Source organism: Budorcas taxicolor, chromosome 11 (assembly GCF_023091745.1).
Source record: "Budorcas taxicolor isolate Tak-1 chromosome 11, Takin1.1, whole genome shotgun sequence".
Lineage (NCBI taxonomy): Eukaryota > Metazoa > Chordata > Mammalia > Artiodactyla > Bovidae > Budorcas > Budorcas taxicolor.
In genome coordinates, this window is record NC_068920.1 from 46,629,551 (window position 1) to 46,644,206 (window position 14,656).

At 46.5% G+C, this 14,656-nt stretch overlaps 1 protein-coding gene across 1 annotated transcript; it reads left to right on the plus strand.

Annotated features, from left to right (window-relative positions):
* The first annotated feature begins 7,656 nt into the window (after positions 1–7,656).
* Positions 7,657–14,360, plus strand: SAYSD1 (SAYSVFN motif domain containing 1). Its single transcript, XM_052648869.1, has 2 exons — positions 7,657–7,932; positions 13,774–14,360. Exons 1-2 carry the CDS (start codon positions 7,726–7,728, stop codon positions 14,146–14,148), a joined length of 582 nt encoding a protein of 193 aa, XP_052504829.1. The 5' UTR covers positions 7,657–7,725; the 3' UTR covers positions 14,149–14,360.
* Positions 14,361–14,656: the final 296 nt, after the last annotated feature.

A 14,656-nucleotide genomic window follows, 5' to 3' on the forward strand; every position in this document is an offset into this window, starting at 1 on the left:
ACATAGGATGCTTTTACGAGCAGGTCCTGCTGTGGGTGGCGGAGGCTTGCTCCTCCTGAAGACCCCTGGAAGATTCTGTGGAGTGTATCTCAGAGTCATTCCTCCCAATGAGGAGTGAGGAAGCTGGGGTATTTATCCACCAACTCCAAAACTGGTTGGAGGCTATTTGATGGCTGGGGGGGAATGATCCCCCCACTACTGCTGGTCTGCCTCATGCACTAGTTAAACACACTCCTGAAATGCCCAGGGGCTCACAGAAACAAGCCATCAGCATGTCCAGCAATAGTGAGAGCTGAGGGGATCCAGGCAGTGGCACCGACACCTTTTGTGACACGGTCTAGTCTGATGTACCAAAGCCTTCCGTTTTCTCATCCCAGTTTGAATTAAAACATTAAATTCTCCAGTTGGAAGAGACTTGGGAATCATCTACATCAACCAAATCCCTCTTCGGCCCAGGATCCCCTCTACAGCATTCCTGACAAATGGTTTGTCAGCCTCTGCTTGAATATGGCTAGTGTCAGGAAACTCAACTGCACTGAAATTATTCCACTAGCTGGCTATTTCTGGAAAAACTGAATTGGTGGAAAATTCCTTTTAAAAAAAGATTCCACATTTGTCACCTTGTAATTTGAAACTTTTGACCTACGTTCTGCCTTTTGCATGCGTGCTCAGTTTCGTCCAACTCTTTTGAGTCTCGTCCAACACTGTGCGACCTTATGGACTGTAGCCCACCAGCCTCCTCTGTCCATGGAATTCTCCAGGCAAGAATACTGGAGCAGGTTGCCATGCCTTCCTGCAGGGGATCTTCTTGGCCCGAGTCAAGAAGGGATGGAACCCGAGTCTCCTGTGTCTCCTGCATTGGCAGGCAGACTCTTTACCATGGAATTACCTGGGAAGCCCCAGTTCTGCCTTTTGGATCCCCACAAAATGATTCTGTCCCCCATTCTCAATAGCCCTTTTAATAGCTTCTAAAACAAACTGGTGTTTTCACTATGACTCTTCTCCTCTGACCCAAATCACCACTGCCTTTACCACGCTTACTAAAATATGGTCTTTAGACCAGTTATTCTCAACCAAGGGCAAATTTGCCTCCAGGGGGGAGTTTCTGCAGGGGTCCCCAACCCCCCAGGCCTTCTGTTAGGCCCTGGGGTGCAGAGCAGAAATTGAGCAGCAGTCCACTGAGTGAAGCTTCAACACCTGCTCCCCTTCGCTCCCCATCACTCGCATTACTGCTGAACTAACCTCCCCGTCCCCACCCCCAGTCCATGGAAAAAACTGTCTTCCAAGAAACTGGTCCCTGGTGCCAAAAAGGTTGGGGACCATTGATTTGGCATCGTCTGTGAGAGCTGGACTATGAAGAAAGCTGAGCACCGAAGAATTAATGCTTTTGAACTGTGGTGTTGGAGAAGACTCTTGAGAGTCCCTTGGACTGCAAGGAGATCCAACCAGTCCATTCTGAAGATCAGCCCTGGGATTTCTTTGGAAGGAATGATGCTAAAGCTGAAACTCCAGTACTTTGGCCACCTCATGGGAAGAGTTGACTCATTGGAAAAGACTCTGATGCTGGGAGGGATTGGGGGCAGGAGGAGAAGGGGATGACAGAGGATGAGATGGCTGGATGGCATCACTGACTCGATGAATGTGAGTCTGAGTGAACTCCGGGAGATGGTGATGGACAGGGAGGTCTGGCGTGCTGCAATTCATGGGGTCGCAAAGAGTCAGACACGACTGAGCAACTGAACTGAACTGAACTGAACTGGAGACATTTTTGGTTGCTACAACAACCAGGGAATACTATTGGCAAGAATGGGCTGGGTCAGGGATACTGCTAAGAATCCTACAAGATACAGGACTGCCCCCCACAACAAGGAATTAGCTGGCCCCAAATGCCTAAAGTACCAAGGTTGAGAAGCCCTGCTCTAGAAACATCATTATCCAGACCACTCTCCTCTGGACACTCTGATGGCTTGTCATATAAGCAGGAGAGCATGGTGGTCCTCTCTCAGACAATGGGATTGACTTTAGAAGCTGAAGCATCCACCACATATGCCCCCCTTCCCCAGCCTGGGGTCAGGGAAAAGCTCCAATTCCTGTTGAAGCAAACTTCTCTCAAGCCAACGATTAAGAAGTAAGAACAGATATAAAAACATAAGTGCCAATCTAGGAGGTAGTGTTCCCTCTAAGCATCTACACAACCCTTTAATCATGATAAATTTAATTAAATTTATTTTGGTTTCTTTTTTTTACCCTAAAGATATAATTGTAGATTTCTCTATCAAATTTTTATCACCTGAAAATATGATAAATGGTCTTTCATGTTTTTATGCAAGCCACTCCTAAAAACATCAGATAGGACAGACTGATGTTAATCCATTTCTTAACACTTTTTGGGTAAGGCTGTGTTGACCAGCTATGAAGCCACTTAATTGTTGTTTATATTTATTTATCCAATCTAAGAAAATATCAGGTCTAGATGGTTTTAGTACTAAGTCTTATCAAATATTCATGAACCAGTTAATTCTTACTTTATTCAAACAGTTCTAAAAATGGGGGTTGGGAGGGGAGATGGAGACTTCAGCTTATTTCATAACGGTAGTATAATCCTAAATCCAGAACTTGTCAAGAACAGTATGTGAAAAAAAAACAACTATTGAAAAATCTCATTAATGCACATAAGTACAAAATTCTTTAAAGATTACCAAACTGGACCTAGCTTTGAATTTTATATTTTATAAAGTGGCTGAGTTTTGTTTATTAATAGAGGATGGTTTGATAGAAAGTCTATTAATGTAACTCACTACATTAATAGATTGAAGAGGTGGGTAGGAGTCAGGAATGGACCACAGGTACAGAGAACATTCTTTTTTTTTTTTTTTTCTTAAGTAGCTTTTTCTGTGTAACCAAATCCACACAATTTCTGTGATATGAAACAAACATTTATTTTTCATACATCTTGGGTAAGCTGGGGGCAGCTATTTTGGGCTGGGCTTAGCTGGTCAGTGAGTCAGCCATATCCACAGAACTCTCATTATCCTTGGACAGCTGGCTAGTTGTAGCAAGTCCATCTCATGGCAGTGCAGAAAATTAAAAGGGCACATTCAACAGGAAAAACACACATCAAGCCCCTCTACCTGCATAATGCCTGCCATCATCCATTTGGCAAAAACAACTTGGATGTTTGAGTTCAAAGTCAAAGAATGGGGAATTATACTCTCCATAGCATGGATACCCTAGGAAGACATGTGGGTATTTTATTACTTATAATTTACAAATATGACATACATGTACACATATTACATATGTTTATTATGTGCCAATTTATATACACATGAAATATGGTACGTGCAAATAAAACTTAAATTCACACATTAAGTACACTTTGGGATCCTTCTCATTTACTAGGCTCTCAATCTTATCCAAAAAGGAGATGGAGTTAGTTTGGCAGAAGGTGTTCTTCATGATCATCTCTTGCATCTTTACTTTTTCCCATTCTTTCACCCTCTTCCAAAAAGAATTTAAAGAGGTTTACAAAGCACTGAGACAAAATAAATTTATAAGCAGAAAACAAAGAAAAGGCCAAATAAGGTTCCCAAAGCAAGAGAGAGCTAGAAATGCCAGTACTTGGCTGGATATTCTGTTTGCTCCTCTTATCCTCTTCCCACCCTTCTCCACCCGTTTAACAGCTCCTACATCTTGGGCTTCTCCTCTAGCTACAGGATTCACTGAGTTCTGATGACCACTCTGCCTTGCTGCCTGAGGCCCAGAGGCTGGTAACACACACTTTCTATGAACTTGCTGCCTCCTTTAATCTTGCCACATCTTTGTAACACTAAACTCTCCTTTCTTAACCTTTTCAAAAGTGCCATGTTTCCTGCCAGAGAGCCTGACTGCAATAGCCCACAAATTGTATGCCTGAAGTCTAAATGCCTGCTAGAAGTAGATGACAAATGCAGTTCTAAGGTCGCAGTGTGATTACTGTCGACTAAAAAAAAAAAGCACAGTGTGAGAGTTGTGAGTTAAGTTTTATTTGGAGCAATGTGAGGACTGCAGCCCAGGAGACAGCACCTCAGATAGCTCTGAGAATCTGTTTCAAAGAGATAGGAGGAAACGACAGTATATACGTGATTTTGGTAAAGGAGGAATACATGCAATTAAGCACTTTTTTGGTGTGTGTGGAATTTCTTCTGGTCTTATGAAGTTTCTGCTAGTCACAAGAAACAATTGTCGCCATGCAGGATTGTAGTGCTTTTCTAGTTACAAGGAGATACAAGAATTGGGCTCCTAAAATCAGTTCTAAGACTATCTAACTATCTGAAGACCTATCCTGCCAGTTTTCCCGGAGCACAGAGTGCCTCATTTCTGCTCTCCACCCTGAGCTCCATCAGGGGGTGTTGAAGGTCAGCAGCTGCAGCAGCACATGATTTAATCCTTGTAGAGGTAGATGGCCGGCACCTATGGCAAGTAACTTACAACTGACATGACCAAGTGGGAAATAACAATCAATGAAAGAATCTCCAGTCCCTCCAGAGAAGCAGATCTACTTTGGATGGGTAAAAACTTACCCATCATTCTACCAAGATGGGTAAGAAACGTTCTGTGACTTCTCAATGGCAACTCTTTGTGGTATAACAACCCCATTCTTTTTTGTCTCACAGATCATCTCCAACTAGTCAGGGCTCAGTCCTCGTACACCTTCTCTTCTTATCCACACTCACTCCCTAGTTGATTTCACCTAGTTGCATGGCTTTGATTATCACACACATGCTCATGACTCCCAATATGTATCTCCAGTTTTGACTTTTCTCTGAATTCCAGTTTTCACTGTTGAACTGCCTCCACTGTTTATCCAATGGGCACCTCAAACTCTTGGCATGTTCAAAACAAGACTTGCCAGTCTTCCTCTATCTCAGTAAAGAACAAAGTAGCATTTTTTTACTTGGTTTCTAAGATGTGTGGATTGGTGACAGAGGGCCTGGTAGAAATATGTTATCCTTGATTCCTTTTTTCTCACACTCCACATCCAATGCAGCTGCACATCACATTGGCTCAGATATTCAAAACTATATTCAGAATCTGACCACTTCTCACCAACTCCATCACTCCCACTCTAGCCCCCAAAGGCCCAGTCTCTCTTATACCGTTGTATTTTCTAACTGGCTTTCTTCCTTCTGTCCTTGCACCCTAACAGCACGCCACCTCCAGCAGCAAGTGTGACCTTTTAAAAATATGTCAGATCATGTCATCTTGTACTCAAAATCCTCCTGTCACATACCATCACACTCAGAACACAGGGTAAAGTTTCGACTATGGCCTGTAAGGCCTTATATCAACCGACCATTGATGATCTGTGAGCAGGTCAAACAAAGTACTTGAGCTCTCAGGACTTTTGTATTTGCTGTTTCCTCCAATAGAAATGCTCATCTCCAGGTATCTACATGCCTCCACCACTCACTTCATTTAGGTCTCTGCTTTTAAATGCAACTCCTCAGAGAAGCCTTCCCTGGTCACTGGCTCAAAACAGCCCCACCATCCCTATTTCTTACTTTACTTTTCTTCACAGCAGTAACCAGTACCTGTTGTTGTTTAGTTGCTAAGTTGTGTCTGACCTTTTTGTGACCATATGGACTATACCTTGCCAGGCTCCTCTGTCCAGATTTCCCAGGCAGGAATACTGGAGTGGGTTGCCATTTCCTTCTCCAGGATATCTTCCTGACCCAGAGGTCAAACTTGAGTCTCCTGCATTGCAGGCAGAGTCTTTACCACTGAGCCACCTGGGAAGCCCATGATCAGTACCTGAAAGTGAAAGTGAAGGCGTTCAGTCGAGTCCCCTCTCTGCAACCCCATGAACTATATAGTCCATGGAATTCTCCAGGCCAGGATACTGGAGTGGGTAACCTTTCCCTTCTCCAGGGGATCTTCCTAACCCTGGGATCGAACCCAGGTCTCCCACATTGCAGGCAGATTCTTTACCAGCTGAGCCACCAGGGAAGCCCAAGAATACTGGAGTGGGCAGCCTATCCTTTCTCCAGGGCACCTTCCTGACCTAGGAATTGAACCAGGATCTCCTGCATTGCAGGCGGACTCTTTACCAACTGAGCTATCATGGGAGCCCTTGACATACAGAGGGTTCTTGATAAACATTTGCTAAGAGAATGAAAGACTCCAATTCTAGTTCATCTAGTTCCTTGACTCACACTCAACAAGACCCCCAAAATATTTGAGTTCTCAATTATGTGAGTGTCACTTAGCTAGATGCTTCAATTCAGTTCAGTCACTCACCGTATCCGACTCTTTGTGACCCCATGGGCTGCAGCACGCTGGGCCTCCCTGTCCATTGCCAACACCCGGAGTTTATTCAAACTCATGTCCATTGAGTCAATGATGCCATCCAACTCTCTCCTCCTGTCTTCCCCTTCTCCTCCCGCCTTCAATCTTTCCCAGCATCAGGGTCTTTTCCAATGAGTCAGGTGGCCAAAGTATTGGAGTTTCAGCTTCAGCGTAAGTCCTTCCAATGAACATTCAGGACTGCTTTCCTTTAGGATGAACTGGTTGGCTCTCCTTTCAGTCCAAGGGACTCTCAAGTCTTCTCCAACACCGAAGTTCAAAAGCACCAAAGCTAGATGCTTCAGTTCAGTTCAGTCGCTCAGTCGTGTCCGACTCTTTGCGACCCCATAAATCGCAGCAGCCAGGCCTCCCTGTCCATCACCAACTCCCGGAGTTCACTCAGATTCATGTCCATCGAGTCAGTGATGCCATCCAGCCATCTCATCCTCTGTCGTCCCCTTCTCCTCCTGATCCCAATCCCTCCCAGCATCAAAGTCTTTTCCAATGAGTCAACTCTTCCCATGAGGTGGCCAAAGTACTGGAGTTTCAGCTTTAGCATCATTCCTTCCAAAGAAATCCCAGGGCTGATCTCCTTCAGAATGGACTGGTTGGATCTCCTTGCAGTCCAAGGGAATCTCAAGAGTCTTCTCCAACACCACAGTTCAAAAGCATCAATTCTTCGGGGCTCAGCCTTCTTCACAGTCCAACTCTCACATCCATACATGACTACTGGAAAAACCATAGCCTTGACTAGACGGACCTTAGTCGGCAAAGTAATGTCTCTGCTAGATGCTTGGGCTTTAAAATTCTAAACCGTCCCTGACCGGAACTGTGACCTTTTGGGTGAGTAGTGATTGGGCAAAGTCTGTACAACCTGCCTGCCAGTGAGCAGTGCTAGCCCTTTGCCCTTTGCTAAGACTGGCAAACCGCTGAAAAGGAAAAGCGCAGGCTGTATCCTGCCTTCCTTCTGACACGAAAAGTCCCACAGGTCATGGGCCTTTTTCAATGCCACGGGACCACCTTCTCAATCTGGTGCTAACCTGTGGAGATGCTCCACCTGTTAGGGAGCTGATCCCTGACGAGAGAGCATTGCGGCGCTTAGCCTAGGGCAAAAGCTGGAAACAATGAGACAACCTTTATGTTTAGGTTCTTAACCACGTAGCTCGAGGACGTGAACACTGCTCTTACACGTTTAGAGTGAATAATTAGCTGTGAACTGCCCACTGAACGTCACAAAATAGCGTTGCGCTAGCGCGCACGCGCAGCAGAGAGCGCCGCCACGCAGGCGCACTGCAGCCCGGAACCCCGCAAAGTCGGGCCTGGTTCCCCGCGGGCGAGCGGGCGGACGGGCGCGCGCGCGCGCGCGCCCTTTTTGGGAGCGCGAAGAAGGGGGCGAGCGCCATGGAGCAGCGGTTAGCTGAGTTCCGGGCGGCCCGGAAGCGAGCCGGGCTGGTGGCTGAACCCAGCACTTCGAGTCAGAGTACACAAACCTCGGGAGAGAAGGCAGAAGCAGCTACGACTCCAAAAGCACTCTCAGGCTGGCTAAAACGGTTCCTGGCGTGGAAACCGAGGCCACCGAGTGCCCAGGCCCAGCCCAGCCTCGCTCAGGTGAGAGGAGGGAGGCCTTACCCCTAAGGCACCTGGCTTCTGAAACGCCGACGTGGCCTGTTGAGGCGACTCGGCCGAGGCTCCGCCCCGGCACCACGTGGTGGCCTGCAGGCGCCGCCCCCACGTCGTGGAACGGCCCGGCCCAGGCCACGCCCCCCGGGGCTGGAGAAGCCCGTGGACAGCGGAGGACAGTCTATGGGGTCACAAAGAGTCAGACACGATTGAGGGACTAACACACTTTTCGCTAGCTGAGAGGGGCTGCAGGCGCCTCCCGCCGGCTCGGCGGCGGGGCCTCGCGTCTCCTGCCCCCTCCTGTTCTGCCCTGAAGAGTGACCTTGACATTTTCTTTACAGCCAGGGACCCACGCAGCTTCGGGAAGTTGAGGGTCTAGGGTCCCAGAAGAAATCACCTCTGCCCTTGCGTTATTCACAGCGAGTTGAGTGATCGTTGTGCCCTCACTGGCTTTGGGAAACGGCTCCACAACCGTAGGGGGCCACAGCCCTCTGCTAATGGAGGGGGAAAGGTCTAATTGGGTGCTGATGAGAAGTGGCAGTAATTAAAGGTTGATTTGATTTCACATCTGGGCTATGTGCGGCTAGTCGCCCAAATAGCCTGCACTTTAGAAAAGGTGTTTGAGCACAGAACTCGCAGAAGTGTGCTGATTGCCTATGGTGGCATGTGTGGTGTATCACTGTTGAAGTAGCCACGTCTATTCAAGTTTAACAATTAATGTTTAAGGCGAAAACAATAGATTACTATAATAGCTTTTACAACCTATTGTGAGTGTGTTAGTCGTTCAGTCGTGTCCAGCTCCTTGTGATCCCATGGGCTGTAGCCTGTCAGTCTCCTCTGTTGATGGGATTCTCCAGGCAAGAATACTGGAGTGGGTAGCCATTACCTTCTTCAGATGATCTTCCTGACCCAGGGATCCCACACAGGTCTCCTGCATTGCAGGCAGATTCGTTACTGTCTGAGCCACTAGGGAAGCCTTATTAGCTTTTGGTAATCTCTCATTCCTCTCTCTGTATCTTGGTTTTCACTCATGAGTAAAGTGGCAAGGTGACTTGAGTGTGAGATTGGAGCGTGCATGTGGGAACACAGGACAAAACATCAAGGGAAAATCTGTGAGGTGGTTATTTTACCTCCTAAGTGCGATAACGGAGAAGGCGATGGCACCCCACTCCAGTACTCTTGCCTGGAAAATCCCATGGACAGAGGAGCCTGGTAGGCTGTGGTCCATGGGGTCGTGAAGAGTCGGACACGACTGAGCGACTTCCCTTTCACTTTTCACTTTCATGCATTGGAGAAGGAAATGGCATCCCACTCCAGTGTTCTTGCCTGGAGAATCCCAGGGATGGGGGAGCCTGGTGGGCTGCTGTCTATGAGGTCACACAGAGTTGGACATGACTGAAGTGACTTAGCAAGTGCAATAAGTGCCAGAAATTCCTTTTGAAAAGTAAAATGTGCCTTACTCCTCTTAAAATTTCTTAAGTTCATCTATCATTGTACCACATCTGGTTATATGGAAATTTTTTTTTGTAATCAAGAACTTATTACTTAGTTTGAATTAGATATTATTCTACATGACACACAGGGTTCCTACTGACTTGCAGAAAGAGTGTGCAGGGTTCAAACAATCCATTTCCTTGCGTACAGTTTGTCTCAGGATGACTTTATTGTGGGTTAGAACTCACAGAGCACAATTGCTTAGGATTTTAGAATCCATTTTCTTTACCCCTTTTCCTCCCCACAGTTACAAAACATCTAGCCTACGCAATGAGTTTTTGACTATGTCTCATTTCCAAAGGAATATGAGATCACTGAGTTGAATCTAGAGGAGCTGAGCTTGGAGAAAATTTCCATTATTGGAAACCCCCAAGCTGATGGCCTGACAAAGGGATGAGAGGCAGTGCTGTACTCTTATGCTTCTTATCAGTTACTCTGTTTTTCATAAGGGACTTTGTCTAAAACTCGTTTTCATTTACTCAGTATAATTCCTGAGTTTGCTCTGGTGTGGAATTATCACTAAATTGCTCCCCACCCCCCACCCCTGCCAATTTCTGATCTATCTATACCTAATAATTTTGGTGGCACATAGTGGCTTGTCTGAGATTTCTTTATCCTTCTATTTGTAATTGCTTCTTTTTGCTGGCCATTGATACGGAGGCATCCACCTCCTCCTTCCCTCACTCTCGAATTTAGCTTGGGGAAAAGCATTTCCCCCAAATTAAATATTTCTTTCTGCATCAAGCCTCTACCACAGTGGGACAAAAATGCCTGTAATTTTTTTTTTTTTTAATCCTGCCAAGCCCCCACCCCACCCCCGTCTCCCTCCCCAGGCCCCCAGTGCACCATCTAGCCCCAGGGTCTATTGACCACACTCATCCTGCAACTCCTCCCCTCCAGGCCTTGGCTCAAGCTGGCCCACTGTTCAAATGCCCTCTTACTTTGGCATGACCTAGCCAGGCACGGAGAAGGTGATGGCACCCCACTCCAGTACTCTTGCCTGGAAAATCCCATGGACGAAGGAGCCTGGTAGGCTGCAGTCCATAGGGTCTCAAAAAGACAGACACGACTGAGCGACTTCACTTTCACTTTCATACATTGGAGAAGGAAATGGCAACCCACTTCAGTGTTCTTGCCTGGAGAATCCTAGGAACGGGGGAGCCTGGTGGGCTGCCATCTGTGGGGTCGCACAGAACCGGACACGACTGAAGCGACTTAGCAACAGCAGCAGCAGCAGCAGCCAGGCACAGGCTTTGCATCACCCCTTCAGATCCAGGAGTCATCTCTTAAGTTCTCCCTTTTTCCCACTAGCATTCATTCACTCAGTCACGTGCCCACTACGTTCCAGCTACTGTCCTGAGTCCCAGGAGACAGTGCAATAAAGACAAGGCCCTGTTCTCACAGAACTTGCTTTTGAGTTGAAAGAAAAGAATGATGAACGCTACAGAAGGGAGGAAAATCCAGCATGCTGTGATAGTGAATCAGGGGTGAGGGGTGCAGAGTGTCACTTTAAATTGGGTGGGCAGGGAGGCCCTCATAGAGGAAGTGACCTCATCATTTTTCTTAAGAAGGAGCCACTCTTGAGAAACCTGGGGCAAGGTCAAGGGCCCACATGGTGACATTTTTGCTGAGGTTTGTAGAAGAGGGAGCCAGCCAGGTGGTGGGGGGGGGGAAAGGGCTTTCCTCTCAGAGGGAACCACAAGTGCAAAGGCTCTGAGGTGGGAAGCACTTTGGTATTCTGGGAATGGAAGTCCCTTCCCTAAACTGCACCATATATGCTGTGGTGCCTGTGGTGGCCACAAACACTTCCACACACAGCTTTTACAGTAGGAGGTGCACTGGTTGGAGGCATCTCTGGAGCCCCCCTCTCCTTTGTTTGTTCCCTTTGCCAGTTTAACACCCCTACCCCCACCTCATCTCCTTCTAGCTCTCCAATCCTTCCCCTTAGCATCTCCCATGAAGGCCCCTAGTTAAGTAAAAAGGGCTTTAAAGGGAGATCATCCTAGGATCCTGGACCAACCTCATCTCTGCCCATCACCAGCCATGTGACTTTAGGGGAGTTCCTTACATCTCCTTATCAGTGTCTCCTTATCAGTAAATTGGGACTAATAAGACCTGCCTCCTGGGTCACAGGAAGTTACTCAGTAAATGGTGGCCATAGCATTATTCTTATTAGTGTTCCTTTAATAATAAATTCAGTTTACTGTGAATTTCAAGTTGTGCACATTCAAGACGTGTTCTATATCCATCAGTCCATCATTTCTCTCCGATCTCCTTGTCAGCAGCCTCATCTCTGCCTAGTCCTCTCTTATTGGGCCTCCTGCATGAGCTATTAACAATTTACTTTCTTCTTCTCTTGCAGCTCATTCTCTGCCTGACATCTAGAGTAGTCTTAAATACTAATCGGATTGTATGCGTTCCCTGCTAAGACCATCAGTGATTTCCCTATTGTGCACACTGGTTGAATCTGAAAGTGACATTTATTTATTTAATAAATGTATGTAGAGGGGATGGGGAGTGTAGCTGATTATATGTCAAAGAACTTTCCAGTCTAATTGGAAAGGTAATAATTGCAACGCATGCTAAGTCACTTCAGTCGCATCTGACTTTTTGTGACCCTACAGATTGTAGCCCTCCAGGCACCTCTGTCTATGAGATTCTCCAGGCAAGAATACTGGAGTGGGTTGCCATTTTCTCCTCCAGGGGATCTTTCCAACCCAGGGTTGATACTAAAAACAACAACAACAACAACAACAACAACAACCAAAGGTCTAACAATATAGAATTGCTAAAGCAACATGAATGAGATGGCCTGTATACTTTTTGGAGATCAGATAACGGTTTTGGTACCTTTTAAGTTGCCACGTGAAGAATACGGGATATAACTGAATAAATGAACTAAGTCTGCTCTGTACAGAAAACTTATGTGTGCAGTGCTGTTTGGCTCTGGAGACACCAAAAGATAATCAGCAACAGTATGGTGACCTCATGCAACAACTAGGGACACGTGATCTGTATTAAAAGAGAGACGCTTGAATGACAGTTTGGTACTCAGTGAGAAAGAGGCAATTAGAGCTCTGGGAGGCAGAGGGGCACCCTGCTTGATGGCCCCAGAGGTCAGGGTATACATAGTTCACCAGCCGTGCTTGCCTGGAGAGAGCAAGTTCCTGAGAAATGGAGAGGAATATTCCCGGCCACAGATGGGCAATGTCTTTGGGTTGTAAGACCAGAGGATTCATTTCTAGAGCAATAGATTGTAGATCATATTGTTCAGGAAACTTTTTACAACATTATTTTACAAACTGCAAATCATGACTCATTCGTGGGTAGTGAAAAAAATTTTAAAGGTCTTATCCTAAATTAACTAAATGGAATTTAAAAAATAGAATAGAAAACCAAAGCTTCATATGTAATCAAAGTGTTGATATGTGAAGACTTTTTTCCTGATACACACACATATATATACACCATATATATTTTTGGGGGGGGGAGGGGTTTGCAGTACAAAATGTATTTTTTATTGTGGGTCATACCCAAAAAAGTTTAGAAAATACTGGACTGGAGACCAAGCTCGCAAAAGCTCCTTAAATACCTCTGTCTCCCATTACAGCCAGCACAGGGGCCTGTGTTCTGGCACTTCTGTCTTTTGAGAGAATGCAAGGCCTTGGATTCCAGCCCAAGGAGTTTAAAATTTAACTGGTAGGCATTAAAAATGTGTCAAAGGTTTGTGAGCAGAAGGTTGATGGATGTTGTGGCAGATTTATTTAGCAGCTGTAAATGGTTTGGTGTGGGGAGAGAAGGGTTAGGAGGAGGGGAGTCCAGTTAGGAAACCCTGGGGCCGTATACGATGGTCACGGGATGGAAAGGTTGTGGCTATAACTGTGATTTTTTTTTTTAACGTGTAGGATAGTCCTCATTTTAGAATCATGCCACTCAACAACATTTTAGCTCATCTAATCCAATCAACAAACATATATTGATTGTGTGTGTGAAGCGTGTGCCCGGCTGCTGCCTTATCAATTACAAGGAGTTACTGGAGGGGCTACATTAGCTCCTGTTAGCAGCAGACTAATCTGATGAAATGTCTGCCTCAGATGGGAATCCACCTGAACGCTGTAAGGTTTTCATCAAGTCACATTTCACTGATCAGTTTTGATTCAGAGCAGGATGCATGAGAGCTCTTGGGAGATAGTTGTCTTAGAGAGCAGGGCAGGAAAAACAGACACCAATGAGGGGGAAGCCTTCCCACGCAAGGACAGCTGCCTCTCCAGATGGGTTTTGATCCTCTCGGCCCCACTGCCCGTCATTCTTTTTTGGTTTGTTTGTGTGTCCTAGGGAGCAGCTGGGCCTGGGGGCCTCGAGTCACAGCCACCACCGAGTCCAGCCGAAGCCACACCACCGCCACGGCCCCCGCCGCCTCAGCCCCTGACCCCGCGGGACCGGTCTCTCCTCACCAGCGTCACCTTGTTGAAGGTGCTCCTCTGGTTGGTCCTGCTGGGCCTGTTTGTGGAACTGGAATTTGGCCTGGCCTATTTTGTCCTGTCCCTGTTCTACTGGATGTACGTGGGGATGCGAGGCCCTGAGGAGAAGACGCAGGGAGAGAAAAGTGCCTACTCCGTGTTCAACCCGGGCTGTGAGGCAATCCAGGGAAGCCTGACCGCCGAGCAGCTGGAGCGCGAGCTGCACCTGAGGCCTCTGCCGCCGAGATAGGACCAGACCAGTGGTGGGCCCCCCAGAGCCCTCGCACCCCCTGGCTTTGACTGAGAACAGCTTGCGGGTTAGGTCTGTGACCCCACAATTCCACACTTCACCTAACCTCCTGCTACAGTTTTATCTCAGAACTTCTTTTTCATTTTGGTGAAACTCCTGGAAAGACACTCACTGTGGGTCTGATGCAATTTATAAAAATTACACACTCAAGACAGGAGACCTGTTTGTCTCTTTATTTGAGAGAAGTGATTCTTAGAACACTAGGAGGGCTTTGGGGAGATAACTGTTGAAAATATTGAGCTGTTTGAAGTAATGGTTTGGTACATCAGAGCTATGTGTTAAAAGTAAATATTCTCTTTAAGTCTTTTTTTTAGAATTAGTTACAGTAAGTCCCTTGCATACATACATGACTTCTGTTCCAAGAGTGCATTGGTAAGTCCAGTTTGTTCCAAGTCCAACACAGTTAGCCTAGGTACCCAACTAACCCAATTGACTATATAGTACTGTA